Raw genomic sequence first — 18,409 nt, forward strand, 5'->3', positions numbered from 1 at the left:
CGAGAAGAGGAATTCATAAGAATGAAACCGTAGCTCATTTGGTTGGTTTCGGCTGACGAGCCTGCCGGAAATCATTCACGCGAACATATGACTGAATGCCGTGGGCACTGTGAATGATATCAGATTGTTCGCTTTGCTCGACTCTTTGCTGTCCTTTGTTTCTGCATTCATATTTGCCTGCCATCCGTCCAAGAGGGGGGTTTTACAGCTGGAGGGGAGATCACAAGCACACACTTGCACTGGGGTATCCATGGGTGTCCCAGTCCACTCCCCATCCCCCACCATATCCCTCTCCATAGCGATCTGCGAGAGATGACTCCCGCAGGGCCCTGAGCGCATATGTAACTCGATTTTGCTTTAACTTTGCCGCAACCACTCTCATACACACACACACTTCTGCTCACTCCACATAAGGATGGGAGCGAGCGCTTTGCTGCTCATTTAACGACGACATTGGCGTCTACGTCTGCAAAAACACAAAAGAGACACGCCTCCCCACCGCCCCACTGCGGCGGTCATGGCATGGGGATGATCATATGATCCCACTACCTGCTGATGGCTTGAAGGGGCCACCAGGAGTTGGGGAGGGGGGAAGGAATGCGTGGATCTCACATTATTACCTGCAAACGACACAATCGATGCCGCTGTCGCTGCCGCAGCCGAAGTCTTGAATTCTGCTTAAAGATTTACTCAATTCTTTTACTCTGCCTCCTTCGTTTGCTCTCTGCCGCTCCGGCCTCCGCCCCTCCCTGCCTCTGAAGCCCACAAACTACTGTGCCGCTGCGGCGCAAATCACATGTGTTTCGCATTCGGCTCCACTCGGGCCCCAATCGGACCCCATTCGGGTGCCGATGGGGTCGGTCTTCGCGTCCGGTATAAAAGCTAGCGCGCCAAAATCTGTGCCCTCCATAGTGCCGGCGACCATTGGCGCCTTCTCTCCTTCTTGCTGGTTCTCCTTTTCCAACGGTTTCGTTTCGTCGTGGTCTCGCGGAGAATGTAGGGGAAAGAACGTGAGTGAGTGCAAGCTACCTGTTGCACTGGGAGCGCTCCAACTGCACAGATTTGTCCATTATTTCCCCTTTGCACTCCGTTTCTACTCTCTTCGGTTGGGAAATGGAAAATTGTCCACTATATATCCATGTACATATGTATGCATGTTGCACATAGCTCCCGATCCTGCTCTGACCGCCGCACCGTTATACCCTACACCGCTTACTCTCTCAGAGAGCGCCGGGAGAGAAGAGGCAAGAGTGTTCTCCGTCCTCGTCTCCTTCTCTCTCAACGATAAGGAGGCAACAACAAAATAATAGTCCTCTCTCACGCACACGCACACCAGAGCACCGCTCAGCTGTGCATTCTCATTCTCTCATTCTACCCTGTTTGCTCCGATCGAGAGTGGGGGTTGCACCGGTCTTTATAAAAACCAGCTGCGCCGAGAAAATAAACACAATTTTTCTCTCAACCGCCGCCGTGATCACATCTCGAGCTCCCTGTGTGGAGAAACTATTGGATAAACATTAACCCACACACCCAACAACAACAAAAAATTTAAAAAACAGTTAACATGCTGAAACGGACACATTAAACAATCCCAAAAAAGTATTAATAAAATGCAATATTAGCTGTAAACTATAAACTATAACTAAACTAAAGGACTACAAAGTGCAAAAGCCGAAAGCAGTAGAACAAACTGTAAATGAAGAGTGAGAAGTGACAAATCGAAAGAAAATTGTGTTTTAGCAATTTTTGGAAGAGGAAGACCCGCTTAAGGGGAATTTAAACATCAATTCGAAAATCCAACAAAATTCATCAACAAAATGCTCTGGGAAACGATTGAGGAGGAAAGCAGCAGCAACAACTGCAGCATCAGCAGCCTGGATTGTAATATCAGGTAACTATCCAATATCCATGGACTAGGAATACCCAAAAAAAATCCACCCACCAACTTTGATCGGACATAAAAGTGAAAAGAATAGCAAGAACGAAAGGATAGAAAATGCAAGTTCAAGAACAGTAAACAGCACAAAAAGGTCTTGGAACAGAAAGAACGGTGTAAAGTGGGAGGAAGACAAGAAAACCGCTCGACAACGCCGACTGCGGCGCCGCTTTACAGTTGAACAAAAGTAAGAGTTTTATTGCTCTTCTCTCTGCTGCTTATTTTTTGCACGCTCCACACCGTTTACTTTTTTCGGCCCAGCTGTGCTGTTGTTGTTCTTGATTTTATTGTTGCTTCTTTTCATTCATTAAACCGGCTTCCGCGAGGCGTGCGGAGGAGCCCCATGCTCCAAAAGCGGAAGAGAAACAACAACAAGAGAGTCAGTCGTCAGTCAGTCACTTTTTTTGTGTTGTTGCGGTTCTTTGTGCTGTTTTTTTGAATTCCCCTCGTTGCGTGACCCAAAGTCCAGGGGCAGCAGAGTGCAGAATGTGCATGGGAATAGGAGAGTGGGGCAGCAATTGCAGTGAAAACGAAAACAGCTCGAGCAGAACGGTAAACGATCACATGTGTGTGTGTGCGTGCCAAGGGGGATTCCGCTCAGAGTTCCGCAAAAGTAGGAGAAGAAACAGAAGCGAAAGGAGGCAAAGAGCGCGACTAAATTTCTAATTTCGAATTCCAACTTACGAGAGTGAGAGGGGAGGGGGAGGAGCGCAACCCCTGCGAGCGTTTTTGTTGTGTTTACACACCACCACCACCACCACCGTCGCCGCCCGCCTGCGCTCCCGCTCCTCCTGCTGCTGGTATTTTTAGCTGCAGTTTAATGACCCGTTCCAGAATTTAGGGAAGAAACAGAAGACCCCTCAACCGCTCTCTCTCTCTCTGTCTCTCTAAATGCAGCTGACTAATTCCCGTTCTCTTTCTTGCGCTCTCTTTATAGCAATTCGAGCAACAAACACAACAGCCGTCGCGCCCGCCGCTCCCTGGCCTGCAGCGAAATGATGGCCATGGACGCGGAGGAGCTGTCCTTCTACGACGATGATGTCCTGCCCCAACAGCGCGTGGCAAGTCCGGAGCTGATGGGCCTGCTCTCGCCGGAGGGATCGCCCCAGCACTTCCAGATTGTGCGCCAGCAGAAAACGCTGCCAGCGACAACGGAAGAGAGCAGCACAGCCGCGACGCCAGCCCGCAGCTTCCGCGTCTTCAACAGCCTCTCGTCCACCTGCTCGATGGAGTCCAATATGGATGATGAGTACATGGAGCTGTTCGAGATGGAGTCACTGGCGGGACAGCAGCCCAGCTCCCTGGGCTTCCCCAGCGGCCTCAATTCGCTGATCAGCGGCCAGATCAAGGTGGCCTCCCCGGCCCGCCCCATCAGATCGCCAGCCCTGACGATGCGTCGCCCCTCGGTCCGACGCTGCCTCAGCATGACGGAGACGAATAGCAATCAGCTGCAGCAGCTCCAACCACAACCAAAGACGCCCGAAATTCTGAAAGAGACTGCCCGGGACTGCTTCAAGCGTCCCGAACCCCCTGCATCGGCCAGCTGCTCGCCCATCCAAAGCAAGCGCCACCGCTGTGCCGAGAAGGAGAACTGCCCCACACCCACCGCCACTGTCCCACACAGCCACAGTAGCACCACCACGACGGTGACCTCCCATCCCCCTCCGCTGCGCAAGTGCATGTCGCTGAATGACGCCGAGATTATGTCCGCGATGGCCCGTTCCGAGAACCGCAACGAACCGGAGCTCATCGGGGACTTCAGCAAGACGTACGCCCTGCCACTGATGGAGGGACGCCACCGCGATCTCAAGTCCATCTCCAGCAACACGGTAGCCCGCCTGCTGCGCGGCGAGTTCGCGGGGGATGTGGCCAGCTACCGTATCATCGACTGCCGCTACCCGTACGAGTTCGAGGGCGGCCACATCGAGGGGGCCAAGAACCTGTACACTACCGAGCAGATCCTCGAGGAGTTCCTCTCCGTCGCACAGACTGAGCTGCAGCAGCAGCAGGCCTCCGAGGCCGGCCCCAAGCGCCACATCATCATCTTCCACTGCGAGTTCTCCTCGGAGCGGGGCCCCAAGATGTCGCGCTTCCTCCGCAATCTCGATCGGGAGCGCAATACCAATGCCTACCCGGCTCTCCACTATCCCGAGATCTACCTTCTGCACAACGGCTACAAGGAGTTCTTCGAGACGCACATTGAGCACTGCGAGCCGCACACCTACCGCCCCATGCTGGACCCCGCCTACAACGAGGCCTACCGCCACTTCAGGGCCAAGTCAAAGTCCTGGAACGGCGATGGCCTGGGCGGTGCCACTGGGCGTCTCAAGAAGTCCCGCTCCCGTCTTATGCTGTAAGGGGAGTCTCCGGAGTATGGCTTTGAGTCGTTATCAATTGGGTGTTATCTGGGTATTATATATAATAGAGATGGTCGGGTCGGTCATCGGGGGTATTTATTTCACACGCAGCATTTTAAGTTGATTTTTGTTGATTTTCATTTGTTAATCTATGGCTTAAGTTTAACCAGAACTCCCCCTCTGTCACACACACACACACACACACCACGTCACTCCCCCACACAACTTTCGATGTCACCCCTCATTTTTATTTAGTTGTCTATTGTTTTTTATGAATTCGGCTGTAGTTCAATTATTTGTAGTCCTTTAGTTCAAATTTTAACGTAAAGAGCGCCAAACGCCAAGAAAGAAGCAAAAGCTGAAAGAAACAAAAAAAATGTGCATTATAAGCTAACGAAAAGACGAAAGCGAGAAACTGTCACTAAAATTTAAGAGGCCGAAACAGAATATTTTAAATTGTACATGTCCTCCCCTCAGACCCCTTCATCATTTTTTAGATGATAAGCAGAAAACAAAATGGCTAAAAACAAACACACATCCACACACACGTTCATCAAGTACATAGACATCCATTTTTAAATGTTTAAGTATGATTATTTAAGAGTTAAAGTTTAAAACTTTGGCTAGGTACAATTTACGCTTATTATTTGTTTAATTTTAAATATACTTGCAAAACACGAAAACTGAACTGAAAATCACTGACTGGTATTTAATTTTTTTTGTATTTTTCTGGCGCCAAAAGCACCTAAAGGGCGGGAATAAGAGAGTCGTCGGTTTTGATGGTAATTTCTCATTTTGAATTTGGCGCGCAAATTAGTACTGGCACAGTACCGACACCTATATAAGTTTGGACAAATGAACACCAGAGGGCGAAGCAGTATAAAAGAAGTGGACAACCGTTTGAAATTCGTAGCATACTTCTGGGCGTAAACATCAAATGGAAAATATGTTCAAATGTTCGTTGCCAGGACTTCGTTGTTGTTGCTTCCTCCAGGGTTTCCAGGAAGTTGTCTCGGAACTTTGGGCGAAAATCAACACTGAAACTGAGGGATTCCTTAACATGAATTTTGTGGTCGCGGAACACGAATCAAGGATCTCCATTCACCATTCAATCCGGAACTGGGTTTTCCATGTGTCTTACCACAAATTGATATATTTTTAGTAAGCATTTATAATCTTAAGATGCTTTCAGGTAGGAAAGCCTGGCCGCCTCGGAAAAATGGCTCATGTCTCTGGGCAACTGACTATTATAGATCGAAATGGCCCTTCGTCGCGACACCCTCGATATGATGCAGATGGCTTTGATCTGATCCTCCCAGATGAAGGTGGGGCACGTCCTGTCGAGTGTGTGATGTCTGGAGTGGGGCACCTTCCGCGTCCGACAATTGACGCAGGCCTGATTCCGACTGCACTTCTCGCCGATGTTCAGGTGCTTCGCATAGCCGCAATTCAAGCAGGCCGAAGGACGTTGACAGTCCCTGGTCGGGTGCCCGAAGAGCAAGCAATTCCTGCAGCGCATTGGAGTGGGCACATAAGGATGGAGTCGAATGATTTTGCCATTCAGTTGAATACTTGGCGGAGGATAGGTATCAAAGTGCAGTATTATCAGACCCGTCTCGTGCTTTTTGCTGGGCTGCTGTCTCCAGCGAGTGATCTTCCTGACGCTGATCACATTGTGCTCCTGCAGCTGCTGGAGTATCTCCGCCTCGGAGTGTTTCGCCAGGTCGTACGAGTGCATCACCGCCCGGCCTTGGTTGAGGCTGCGATGCTCCTTCACCTCCACATCGATGTTGTTGGGCAGGAAGCACACCTGCGGGAGTTTTGCGGCGCTCAGGTTGGCAGCCCAAGTCTTCACAAGCACCGTGCCGTTGCTCAGCTTCTGGCAGAAATCGACGGGGCCGCAGCAGATATTTTCAAGAGCATTACAAATGTGTTCTACCATCACACGTTGCAGTCCTATCCTGGAGTTCAATCGGGATACAGTGAGATATTTGGGAAACGGTATTCCGCTGCGAGCCGCCATTGTGCAACCTTCGAGTGTCCTGACGAAACTGTAGTGAGCTCTGGAGCAGCCTCGTATTTTACCTCAATCATTCGCCACATTGCAGCATTGATCTTATGACGCTTTTTACCTTTTGACTGGTGCAATTGATGTAGGCGGTTATCCTCATTATACCCTTCCAGTGGGCATTGGTCGTACAGCGAGTACCCCCCAGGTTGTGACTCAGGTGTACCCTCTCTTCAGTATCAGAAGATGCCCTTATGACATGGATGTTTACGAGTATATACTATATATTATGTGTATGTCAATGGGACGATTTTCCAATAGCAAGTATTAACCATTATTAGGAGCTTGAAACTACAAAGATCTTCAACATTTTATCACACTGAAAATTCCACTTTTCTAGCCTTGCACTAAACACTGAACTGGAAACTGTTAGGGTGTTCAAAGCACCGACGACCCTTTCCACACTCTCGCTATCAAGTGCACATAAGCAGATTAGCATTTGATTTCCTTCCCGACACTCGAGTCGGTGTACAAGTGGCTCGCACGAGTGTACTATTAATTTGATTCCCTCGAAATTGTGGGATATGAATGTGGGCTTATGCCAATTAGTCGCCTTTCTATGAAGTGTCCTGTATCTGTGCTTCCGAGTCCCTCCCTGTTGGGGGTTCCCCATCACTTGTTTTGCCACTTTTTCTTTTTTGTTTGTGTGCGGTGTCCGCTTATCTGGGGGTCTGAGCTTCCGCCATGGGGGGTGGGCTCGACTCTAGGGTCGAGTGGCGGCTGAGGTGCTGCTGGAATACCAAATAGAAAGAAATGGGTTAATCAGCGCAATTAAGGTCAAAACCACGTCTCTGTCTCTGTTTCTGTCTCTATGTTTTTTTTTTGTGTGTGCGTGTGTATGTGTGCGCGTTTGCATAGAGATTCAAAATTGCGCATACGCCGGGTAAGCCCTGCCATTATTTTATTGCAAGCGTCCCGCTGCGACTCTCTGTGCGGAAACCTATACTAACGCATCTCGTATATATGGATGGATGGATGGATGGATGGAGGGATGGATGCGTGTGGTTTCTCTATGATAAAGATTCTCGAAAAGCTTCCACGGCGCAACCTCTAAGCCGTCGACGTTTCAAGTCTCTCTCTTTCTCTCTCTTTAAATTTTCTCTGTAAATGTATTTGTGTTTCTCGTTCTGTATCTGTGTCTCGTTCTGCAACTGTGCGTGTGTGTGTGTGCTTGAGCTGTAACTGTGTGCGTAGTCCGTTGCCTGGCTATAAGACAAAAGCGCTGCGCTCAGAAAACTTTAGATTCGCGTCAACCGCCGACCGTCGAACAGGTCGCATTCGCCCCGTAATTCCTGCTGTTCGCTGTCACTGTCCGTACCCTCTGTGGCATCCAGCTCTGTGGCTGCTTTTGTGGCACCTCTGTTAACGGTTTGGTGCGTCTACATCTCAACAGCTTTTGTGTGTCAAGCACTGGCCTGGCCGGCCCTTCAGTCAAGTGCAGCCACAACAACAAAAAATAGCCCCCCAAATTCAAGAACAACTCATGAAACACGTACCGCGGACAACAACAACAAAAACAGCAATTGTTTCGGGGCTTAAAAAACCAAAGTGATACAAAAGTGTGTTAAGAGACCGCATTCAAGAACAGAAATAGCCAGAACAAGTTTTATTTTGTGTGTCTGCCGTTGTGTCAAGTGCTGACAAGCATTTGAATTTTATCGCGAAAAGTGCGCCACTCGTTGTGCCAGAAATTGATTAACACTTGCCGGATAATTCGATATAGCCACCCGTAAACCAGTAAACAATGAGCAGATATGACCGGCACCGGTATCCCAGACTAGGGAATTCTGAAAATAGTATATCTACAGCAACTGCAGAACGCCCAGCCATAAACATGATACTCGCAGAGCACAATCTATGTACATATATAATTCCTAAAGCAGTGCCAATTAATTGGCGAGAAATCTGTGGAGAGAGCGTACTGTCCGAGTACGGGTATATGGGGAAGTACGCCCTTAATGGCCCGGCGATGGGTTCAATTGATATGTCAATGCCATCGACCATCGACACGACATCGCGGCAGCACGTGTTTGACATTTACTGCTCTCTGCAACCGTTCATCAAACCATATGCGTTATCAGGAGGCTTCATGAAGTGTGAAAATCATTTAGCCACAACTTAACCAATTGGTTCTAGATAGTCTAACCGATTGGTTCTGTTTCAGAACCTTTTGTACAGGTACTCAAAGATAATTGGTGGTGGCCAATGAATATTTAGGTAGGGTTCGGAAGGCATTCAGCTAATGATTTGGATTAAGGAATATTTGTAAGGCCTTTAAATACAATTCTCATTTTAAATTGATTTGGAGAAACATTTTGAATGGATCAAAAGTACATTTTTAAAGATTACCTGCGGCATGTTCTGATCCCAGCTTATCCCACAAAATCTTCCAAAGGCTTGGCCCCCTCCATTTGGCATCGGTTTCCATATGATGTTTATATGCTAATCATTCAGGTTCATTGACCGCACCCGCATTTACATAAATATATACATATGTATGCACTCAAAGAACTTGGAAAGCAGAAGCCAAAAAAAAAACAAAAACAACTTTTGCATAATTAAGAGCGACAGGGAGAAGAGTGGAATAAACCGAATCGGGGGGTGAGGGAGTTGCAATCTGGTTAATCCAGTCTAGAAAATATATGCATCTCCTTCTTCTCTTCCTCTTCGTTGGGTGGGTTCTGCTGAGAAAGAGCCTTGATCTGGAGAGGTACAGAGGGAAAGACAGAAACGAAAAAAAATGTAATACAAAGTTCATCTAAAAAGACACACCCAAATCAAGAAAATAAACAATATCTTTTATATATACTAAATGGGTCTTTCTTCAGATTTGTACAATATATTATTTGTTTGATTATATTATTAGGGAAAATAGCATTAGTCTAATGGTTTTCCGTGCCTATCTGTATCAAAGAATGATATTAAGTATAATGAATTAGTGAAGAAACCTTCAAGTGTCACAAGAAGGTGTTGTAGCTTTAGTTGTTTTTATAACACCTAAACTTTTTTCTACTAAAATCTTACCCGTTATAATCAATTATTTTGATGGACATTTATGGATTTTCCACATATAATTATCCAATTTTCAGTTTTACAAACGTACAGCTTGTAAAACTATTCGTTGTGATATTTATTAGTGACTGAGCTTACAGAAACAATTAGAGTTGGTGTCCGTCACAGGCAGACGGGCAGACGGTATACAAATCAAAAAGGAGACGAGGGAACTCAGCTTTATAGCGACTGATATATATACACATGTTCTAAGGCGGGATCTTGATGAAATTATACAAGGTGGTCCGCTCCCAAAACTCGCTCTCTTTTTGGGTCTTACTTCGATCATTGCAACAGCAAACTTCATTCTCTCTCTCTCTCCCATCAAACATCAAAGCGCTCTGAGTAGTGCTCAGTAAGACCCGATAGAGAGTAAGCGGACCACCTTGCATAATACCATGTGCACAAAGGCAAATAGAGAGGACAGTGCGTTGTCAACGTTTACATATTCAACAAAAACACTACCAGAAGTATACTTTATAGTTTTTATCGAAAGAAACAGTGAATACATATAATCCGAAAAATTAGCAGCACTACAGGCTATGCATCAATTGATCGAACATCTGGCCATAAAGATAAGTAGTACCTACCGCTGGCAAGGGCATACATATTGTACGTGTTTAAGTACCCGTATACCCAACCGAACAGTAGACTCCACAGAGCATAATGCGGATTGTGCTAGTATATGGAGGAGGAGAGTCGCCAATCGAGTTTCATTGGCCCAGACCTTAATACGTGTCCGGCATAATGAGCCGGGCCCCCCCGCACGGCACCGCACCGCATCGCCCCACAACGCAACGCAACGAAAATATAATCGTAAAAGAAAACAAATTAAACAAAATGCGATTTGCATTAAATTGAAATAAAGCAATAAGCAAACACAGTAAATTACGAGTAAGAAAACAGAAAACAGTAACAAGTGATTACGCTCCGCTCCGCTCCGTTACGTTCCGTTCGGTTTGATTTATTTAATGAATTTCCAAAGTGATTTAGTTAATTGATTTGCGAGTACTTGCCCAGAAGCCACCCGCTGACGAGTTCTCTTCTGCTCCGTCTCCTCTCCTCCATAGAGTCGGCCATGAAGTGGATTTTGCTGTTTATGGTGGCCCTTGGACTGGGCCTGGCCGCGGCCAGCACCAGCTCCAGCTATAGCTTTTATCGCCTGCCGACGGCAGTGCGGCCCCAGAAGTACCATCTGAAGATCCTGACCCATCTGGACAATCCGGAGGAGCTGCGTTTCGCTGGCACCGTCAGGATTCTGGTGGAGGCTCTGCAGAACACCAAGAACATAACGCTTCACTCCAAGAACCTCACCATAGACGAAAGCCAGATCACGCTCCGACAGATCAGCGGCGAGGAGAAGAAGGACAATTGTGTGTCCTCGACGGAGGTGAACCAGGATCATGACTTCTATGTCCTGAACACGTGCCAGGAGCTGCTGGCCGGCAATGTCTACGAGCTCTCGTTGCCCTTTGCCGCCGAACTGAACAAACAGCTGGAGGGCTACTACCGCAGCTCCTACAAGGATACCGACACCAACAAGACAAGGTAGGAGCAGGGATACCGGTGTAAACATGGGTAACTGATGGACTCTTATTTTCAGATGGCTCTCGATTACCCAATTCGAACCGGCCTCGGCTCGTGCGGCCTTCCCCTGCTTCGACGAGCCCGGCTACAAGGCTCCGTTTGTGGTTACCCTGGGATTCCACAAGCAGTACACGGGTCTCAGCAACATGCCGGCGAAGGAAACCAAGCCTCAGTGAGTCTCGATCGTCACAAGACTCCCTGCAAAGTACAAAATGCATTTATCTGCCTTACAGCGAATCCCTGGCCGACTACATTTGGGTCGAGTTCGATGAGTCGGTGCCCATGTCCACCTATCTGGTGGCCTACTCCGTCAATGACTTTGCGAACAAGCCCTCCACGCTCCCGAACAGCCCGCTCTTCCGCACCTGGGCCCGTCCGAACGCCATCGATCAGTGCAACTATGCGGCAGAGTTCGGTCCGAAGGTCCTGCAGTACTATGAGCAGTTCTTTGGGATCAAGTTCCCTCTGCCCAAGATCGATCAGATTGCCATTCCCGACTTCAATGCCGGGGCCATGGAGAACTGGGGCCTGGTCACCTACAGGGAGATCGCGTTGCTGTTCTCTCCGGAGCACACCTCGCTGGCGGACAAGCAGCGGCTGGCCAATGTGGTGGCCCATGAGCTGGCGCATCAGTGGTTCGGCAATCTGGTGACGATGAAGTGGTGGACGGATCTCTGGCTGAACGAGGGCTTTGCCACGTACATTGCCAGTTTGGGTGTGGAGAACATCAATCCCGAGTGGCGGTCCCTGGAGCAGGACTCGCTGTCTAATCTGCTGACCATCTTCCGAAAGGACGCCCTGGAGAGCAGTCACCCGATCTCGCGACCCATCGAAGTGGTCTCGGATATAGCCGAGAGTTTCGACCAGATCTCATACCAGAAGGGGTCGTCGGTGCTGCGCATGATGCACATGTTCCTCGGGGAGGAGTCCTTCCGCGCGGGTCTGCAGTCGTATCTGCAGATGTACTCTTACAAGAACGCCGAGCAGGACAATCTTTGGGAGTCGCTGACCCAAGCGGCGCACAAGTTCCGCGCCCTGCCCAAGAGCTACGACATCAAGAGCATCATGGACTCGTGGACCCTGCAAACAGGGTAAGGACTACGAAATCGAAACCCTTTTATTTATAATTCTTAAACCCCTGCGATCTTCCAGCTATCCCGTGATCAATGTTACTCGGGATTACGGCGGCAAGAGTGCAAAGCTCAGCCAGGAGCGCTATCTGCTCAACACTCAGATCTCGCGGGAACATCGCGGCGGCTGCTGGTGGGTGCCTCTCAGCTACACCACCCAGGGGGAGCAGGACTTCAACAACACGGCGCCCAAGGCCTGGATGGAGTGCGGCAAGACCGGCGAGAGTCTGTCCAAGACCATACAGGACCTGCCCGGTGCCGACCAGTGGGTGATCTTCAATACCCAGCTGTCGACGCTCTATAAAGTGAACTACGATTCGCATAACTGGAAGCTGCTGATCGAGACCCTCACCGAAGGCGATTTCGAGAGGATCCATGTGATCAACCGGGCCCAGCTGATCGACGATGCCTTGTACCTGGCCTGGACCGGCGAACAGGACTACGAGATCGCCATGCGACTAATCGAATATCTGCAGCGGGAGCGCGAGTATCTGCCCTGGAAGTCGGCCTTCGAGAATCTGAAGCGTGTGAGCCGCATCTTGCGACAGACGCCAGAGTTTGAGTTCTTCAAGGTAAACTGACATATTCCCGAGTCCCCTCTATAGTATGTTTATTGTGAATCCTGCACTCGGCCTAACCTTTGGCTCTCCATTCTCATTTGTATTTCGAAACGAAACTATCTTAAAATTGCTCTCACACACCCAACCAACAAACCAACCAACCAAACCTCCATCCACAAAACTCCACTCCACTGCCATTGGGGGCCAAACGAAAAGTTGTTTTTTGTCGTAAGTCTGGGCATGACGTAAGAACAAACAAGACTGAGAATATAGTCGTGTAATCCGACTATAAAATACCCGGTACTCGCATTGTTATACATATACATATATTCTGCTTATCCGAAAGATGCGATACACAGCAGATCGTTAGATGAAAAATACAGCTGTAAATTGCATTTGGAAGCGTAACATGTACGAATACCGGGTATTAATGTGTTTCCTGGAGACCATATAACGCTTACTTAATATCCATTAACCGAAATAAACCCTCTCCGCTCCCGCAGCGTTACATTAAGAAGCTGGTTACACCGATCTACCTGCATTTGAACGGCCTCAACGACACATTCAGCGGCATACAGCAGCAGGATCAGATACTGCTCAAGACCATGGTCGCCAATTGGGCGTGCCAGTACCAGGTTGCCGACTGTGTGCCCCTTGCCCTGCAATACTACCGCAACTGGCGATCGGAGGCGGATCCGGACGAGAAGAACCCGGTGCCGCTTAATCTGAGGAACACCGTGTACTGCACCTCCATCAAATATGGCACGGATGCGGACTGGGAGTTCCTTTGGACGCGCTACAAGAAGTCGAATGTGGCTGCCGAGAAGCGTACCATACTGACCTCCCTGGGCTGCTCGCGAGAGGTGTGGGTGCTGCAGCGCTATCTGGAAATGGCCTACGATCCCAACCAGGCCATACGCAAGCAGGACTCAATGTGGGCCTTCCAGGCGATCGCCTTCAACGAAGTGGGCTTCCTGCTGGCCAAGAAATACTTCATGGACAATGTGAACTTCCTCTACAAGTTGTAAGTCTTACGAATAGCCCATGCGGCTGAGCATCATTTGCTAACACAGCCTTGAAAAACCTTGCTTATGTTTCAGCTACTATCCGATAACGAAGGATATGGGTCGTCTGTTGACGCCCTTCTCGGAGCAGGTCTTCACCCAGAGCGACTTCAATGAGTTCAGGAACTTTGTCCTGCTGTCACGAGACTCGCTCAAGGGCCTGGAGCAGGCCATTCAACAGACACTCGAGACGATGCTCACCAATGTGCAATGGAAGGAGCGCAACTACCACCAAATGTCGCGCTCCATTCAGAAGCTCCTCTAAGCCAGTGTCCGACTCCGGCCCCAGCCCAATGCAGTCCAGCTCTCATCAGCTCATTGACGAAGGAATCTCTTCAGCTAAGCAGGAATACGATATATACATTTAGAAATCCTCTAATAAACTATTTAATACTATCGTACAAGTATTATCCAAGTATATCCGCAATGAAGATTCCGTTCAATTTCTGTGTAGGGTATGCCTCCCCGGAAATGCCTGCTCGTTGCCTGATTGAGTAGGGGCCTGGTCGTTAAATTCCCTCTAATTGAAAGCTGGTTCAGATTCTGAACATGGGGTATAAAAGGCATAGTTTGGACCGACTTGGGCTTAGTTGATTTGTATCGAGTGCCAGTGAAATTTTGCAAGTGAATTCAAGTGAAGGATCATAAAGAAAGTTACACCGAAATATATAAGGGATACAGTTATCCTAAGAAATTATTTCAGGGACACAGTGCAAGGACCTCAAAGGACCTAAACGATAAAGACTCTACCGCGTGTAGAATATGGATGTGGATATGGTGCTTTAATTTGTGATTCGGATAAGGAATTATGCGGTGCAAGCAAAGGATAAACAAAGTATATTCCGACACTCATATGGATTATTGTTTTAAGGACTTAGAAGACTCTTAGTTAAAATTTAAAGGGAAAACTCTTCGTATATCCTAGTCATGCCGGCACTTTTGTATTCTCTCATTTGTTGTGGATTGCTCTGTTTACCGCTATGCGGATCTGAATACACCTATCCCCGGCTGCCGAAATCGGTGAAACCCTTGAGCTACAACCTAACGGTTCTCACCCATCTGCATGGACCCAAGAAATTCACCTTCGAAGGCGAAGTCCACATTCAGTTCGTGACGCGAGTCGAAACAGACAATATAACGCTACATGTCGGAAATATTACGATCCACGAATCCAAAATTAAAATCATTGCTCTAGACGGCAATGACACCGCATTTGAGCTCGATGGAACCGGAGAAGTTCCGGAGAGACAATACTATATGTTGTACGTGAATGTGAAGTTTGTACCCGATGTGGTCTACGAGCTGAGAATGGCCTTCTCCGGCGATATAATTGAGGCCGGAGATGGCTACTACTGGAATAAGTACACGGACCGACAGAACGATACCAGGTACAGCCTCTTTAAATGGTGCGTATAAAGACTACACCCATCAAGTGTCCTTGCAGATTTCTGACGGCCACTCAGTTCCAGCCAACCCTCGCGCGGGATGTGTTCCCCTGTTTCGATGAGCCCAGTCTGAAGGCGAATTTTACCATCATATTGGGTCACGACAAGGCCTATCACTCGCTCAGCAATATGCCCGTTAAAAAAATCACTCCACAGTAAGTTCTTTGGAAGGGGATCTTTGGAACTCTTTCTGGATATTACGAGAATTTTCCGTACAGCCCTGAGCTGCACAAATACGTTTGGACTGAATTTGAGGAGACCGTTCCTATGCCCACCTACCTGGTGGCCTTCTCCGTGAACGACTTTGATCATACAACGACGATAAAGTCCGACAGCGGTGTGGAGTTTCGCTCCTGGGCCCGTCACGACACCAACGCCACGACCCTGGCTGCCATGATATATGGCAATGTTATGGGCTTCCAGGTTTTGCAGAGTCTGGAGAAACTGTTCGGGATCAACTACGCCCTGCCGAAGATGGATCAGATGGCCGTGCCCAACTATACGGGAGCGATGGAACACTGGGGCTTGGTCACCTACCAGGAATCGCGGATCTTCTGCACAGACGATACGACGGTCGCTGGCCGACACGCAATCGCGGGGATGGTGGCCCATGAGATGGCCCATCAGTGGTTCGGTAATCTGGTGACGGCCAAGTGGTGGTCGGATGTGTGGCTCAACGAGGGGTTTGCCTCGTACCTTGGCTGCTATGTCCTGCAAGATCTGATGCCTAATCAAGATCCTTGCGAGCACACGATTGTCACGAGTCTGCGCACGATTTTCAGTGAGGATGCGAACAACAACTCGCAGAGTTTCTCGCGGTCCGTAATGGACGGCGATGAGATCAGCGCCACCTTCGACGAGTTCTCCTACGGGAAAGGTGGCATTGTCTTTCGAATGCTGCACCACTTTCTGGGTACTGACGCATTCAAGGCGGGCATGCGTGACTATCTGAAGCGGTTCGCCTACGGCAACGCAGGCAAGAAGGATCTTTGGGAGGCTTTCACTCGGGCAGCGGAAGATCAACCTGAGCTGCCGGCCAACATCAGTGTGGCCACCATTATGAACTCGTGGACGAGGCAGCCGGGTTATCCGCTGATAAATGTCACCCGCAACTATGATACTGGCTCAGCGAATATCACGCAGCAGCGCTTCCTGCAGGATCAGCAGGAGGATACGCGGGAGGATTGCTGGTGGATACCACTCTCCTTCACAACGGCCAAACGTTTGGACTTTATGAACACCGAACCTCGCCATTGGTTCCAGTGTCCGAGCGATTCAGATTCCGGTACAGATTCTGTTCCAGATGTATTGACAATTCCATTGCACGTCTCGGACAAGCAGTGGGTCATCTTCAATCTGCGCATTTCTGGCCTTTACAAAGTCAACTACGACAGGCAGAACTGGGAGCTTCTTGTTGACACCTTGAACAGCGAACACTTCAGCAAGATTCACGCCCTGAACCGGGCCCAGCTGGTCGACGATTCCCTCCTTCTGGCCTGGAGCGGGTACATCCCGTACGACGTGGCCCTGCCACTGGTGAGGTATCTGAGCCGGGAGCTGGACGCTGTGCCCTGGCTGATGGCCATGGCCAGTCTGCAGAAACTGACCAGCATCATGAAGCGCACAGCCCATTATCCCAGCTTCAGGGTAAGCATCGCGAGGAGACTGCGTCTTGTGAGTCGCCTCTACACACAGGTTCATTGCAGGGCTTTGCACAGCTGATAACGACACCCATCTACAAGCACCTTGGGGGACTCAAAGACAAGAGGGATCTGAGCCTCAAAAAGCAAATCCTCAAGGCACAGCTCGTTTCGTGGGCCTGTGCCCACAGGGTGGACCGCTGTATAAAGGATGCGAAGGATTTATTTCTCCGCTGGCGATCGGCCAGCCTTCCGGACAAACACAATCCCATTCCCGTGGACCTCCGTCCTGCCGTCTACTGCACGGCCATTGCCGAGGGCGATGAAATAAATTGGTACTTCCTGTGGCGGCGCTACAACAGTCACAGCAATCTGCAGCCGCGTGGCATGCTTCTGAGCGCCCTGGCCTGCACGCAGAGACCGTGGGTGGTGCTCAAGCTCTTGGATTTCATTATGCGACCGAAGGGCGTAATGCCCGATGAAGATGTTATTGCTGCCGTGGATTCGCTGACCAATCAGGACGTGGGCTTTCACATAGCCAAGGCCTATTTGATCGAACGTTTCACGGGAACTTTACCGTGAGTAACGAAAGCAGTGCAGCTCCATCAGAACTGTCTCCCAAGGTTATACTCCCAACAGCAAAAGCCGCAGGACCGTTGTGAATTTCACCCATCTGCTGATTGCCTTGACCCGAAAGATCCACACCGAGAGCGATGCGCGATACTTTTCCGGCTTGATTCGACTGCACATTCCGAACATCCAGTCGGAGGAAATGATGCATAGGCTCCGGCAGGCCGTGAGCACGATGGTGGGCAGCGTTAAATGGCGGGCACGCCATGCCAAGACTGCGGCCAGTGCACTCCGGAAGGCTATGAAGTACAAGGACACAGAGGAGGTGGTAAGAGTGGAGGAGTATGGGGGCTAGAAATGTACCGATACGAGTGCTACATATATGTAGATGTTGTATATTTCGTATATTTAGTTAAGCTAGAACATGCTAATCCATAATGAACATAAATATAACTGGAATTCCTTCCATAATCATACATACATGTGTGTGGTTGTGTGTGTGTTCGGAATCGGTTGATCCCGTTTGATCATCTGTGTTTAAAAGTTAATGTAAATGTTACATATTACAATGTACATAATTATTTGCTTTGTAAATGTTAATATCACTATAGCAGCGCTCTTGGAAAAAATAGAAGGAGAACCTAAACGGAAACTAGTAAGTAAAACTAGAAGTAAATCTAGAGACTAAGGATAATAATGCGAATGAAGAAACTAAATCTAATTACTCAGCCAGGCTCCGTTTTTCACATTCACAAAAGTTTTCCGATTTACTTTTGAATACACATAAATTGGGGCTCCCGTTTTCACATTCCGCAATTTATTTATTCGTTTTCAAAACGAAAACATTTTCGTTGACGAAATGAAAAGTAAACGGCAATTTATACAACAAAACGACACTTAATTGCAAAAGGAAAAAAATAGATGACTTATTGTTGCAAAGAGCAAAAATATGTGAAAGCTGGATAACCTTAAAACGAATCGTTTTGGCAGAAAAAGTAATC

General features: G+C 48.6%; 4 protein-coding genes across 5 annotated transcripts; 3 read left to right on the plus strand and 1 right to left on the minus strand.

The window, feature by feature from the left end:
• Nucleotides 1-876: 876 nt before the first annotated feature.
• Nucleotides 877-4,988, plus strand: stg (string). The gene is made up of 2 exons (XM_001357702.5): nt 877-1,891; nt 2,874-4,988. The coding sequence occupies exons 1-2, from the start codon at nt 1,818-1,820 to the stop codon at nt 4,291-4,293; spliced, it is 1,494 nt and encodes a 497-aa protein (XP_001357739.1). The 5' UTR covers nt 877-1,817; the 3' UTR covers nt 4,294-4,988.
• Nucleotides 4,989-5,470: 482 nt separating this feature from the next.
• On the minus strand, nt 5,471-6,316 carry LOC117183388 (uncharacterized). Its single transcript, XM_033377149.1, has one exon. It carries the CDS (start codon nt 6,314-6,316, stop codon nt 5,471-5,473), a length of 846 nt encoding a protein of 281 aa, XP_033233040.1.
• Nucleotides 6,317-7,592: 1,276 nt separating this feature from the next.
• Nucleotides 7,593-14,171, plus strand: LOC4800468 (aminopeptidase N-like). Its single transcript, XM_001357700.4, has 7 exons — nt 7,593-7,734; nt 10,483-10,960; nt 11,016-11,171; nt 11,233-12,090; nt 12,152-12,701; nt 13,193-13,713; nt 13,790-14,171. The coding sequence occupies exons 2-7, from the start codon at nt 10,491-10,493 to the stop codon at nt 14,016-14,018; spliced, it is 2,784 nt and encodes a 927-aa protein (XP_001357737.1). The 5' UTR covers nt 7,593-7,734; nt 10,483-10,490; the 3' UTR covers nt 14,019-14,171.
• A 165-nt stretch (nt 14,172-14,336) lies between these two features.
• LOC6896763 (aminopeptidase N-like) lies at nt 14,337-18,060 on the plus strand. Of its 2 annotated transcripts, none has more exons than XM_033376852.1 (5): nt 14,337-15,141; nt 15,198-15,353; nt 15,417-16,845; nt 16,905-17,416; nt 17,478-18,060. In XM_033376852.1, the coding sequence occupies exons 1-5, from the start codon at nt 14,681-14,683 to the stop codon at nt 17,761-17,763; spliced, it is 2,844 nt and encodes a 947-aa protein (XP_033232743.1). In that variant the 5' UTR covers nt 14,337-14,680; the 3' UTR covers nt 17,764-18,060. The 2 variants fall into 2 exon arrangements, with proteins under 2 accessions (XP_033232743.1, XP_015038818.2); XM_015183332.2 differs by having other exon boundaries at nt 15,021-15,159; nt 15,217-15,353; nt 17,478-17,888.
• Nucleotides 18,061-18,409: the final 349 nt, after the last annotated feature.

This window comes from Drosophila pseudoobscura, chromosome 2, assembly GCF_009870125.1.
Source record: "Drosophila pseudoobscura strain MV-25-SWS-2005 chromosome 2, UCI_Dpse_MV25, whole genome shotgun sequence".
NCBI classification, from domain to species: Eukaryota; Metazoa; Arthropoda; class Insecta; order Diptera; family Drosophilidae; genus Drosophila; species Drosophila pseudoobscura.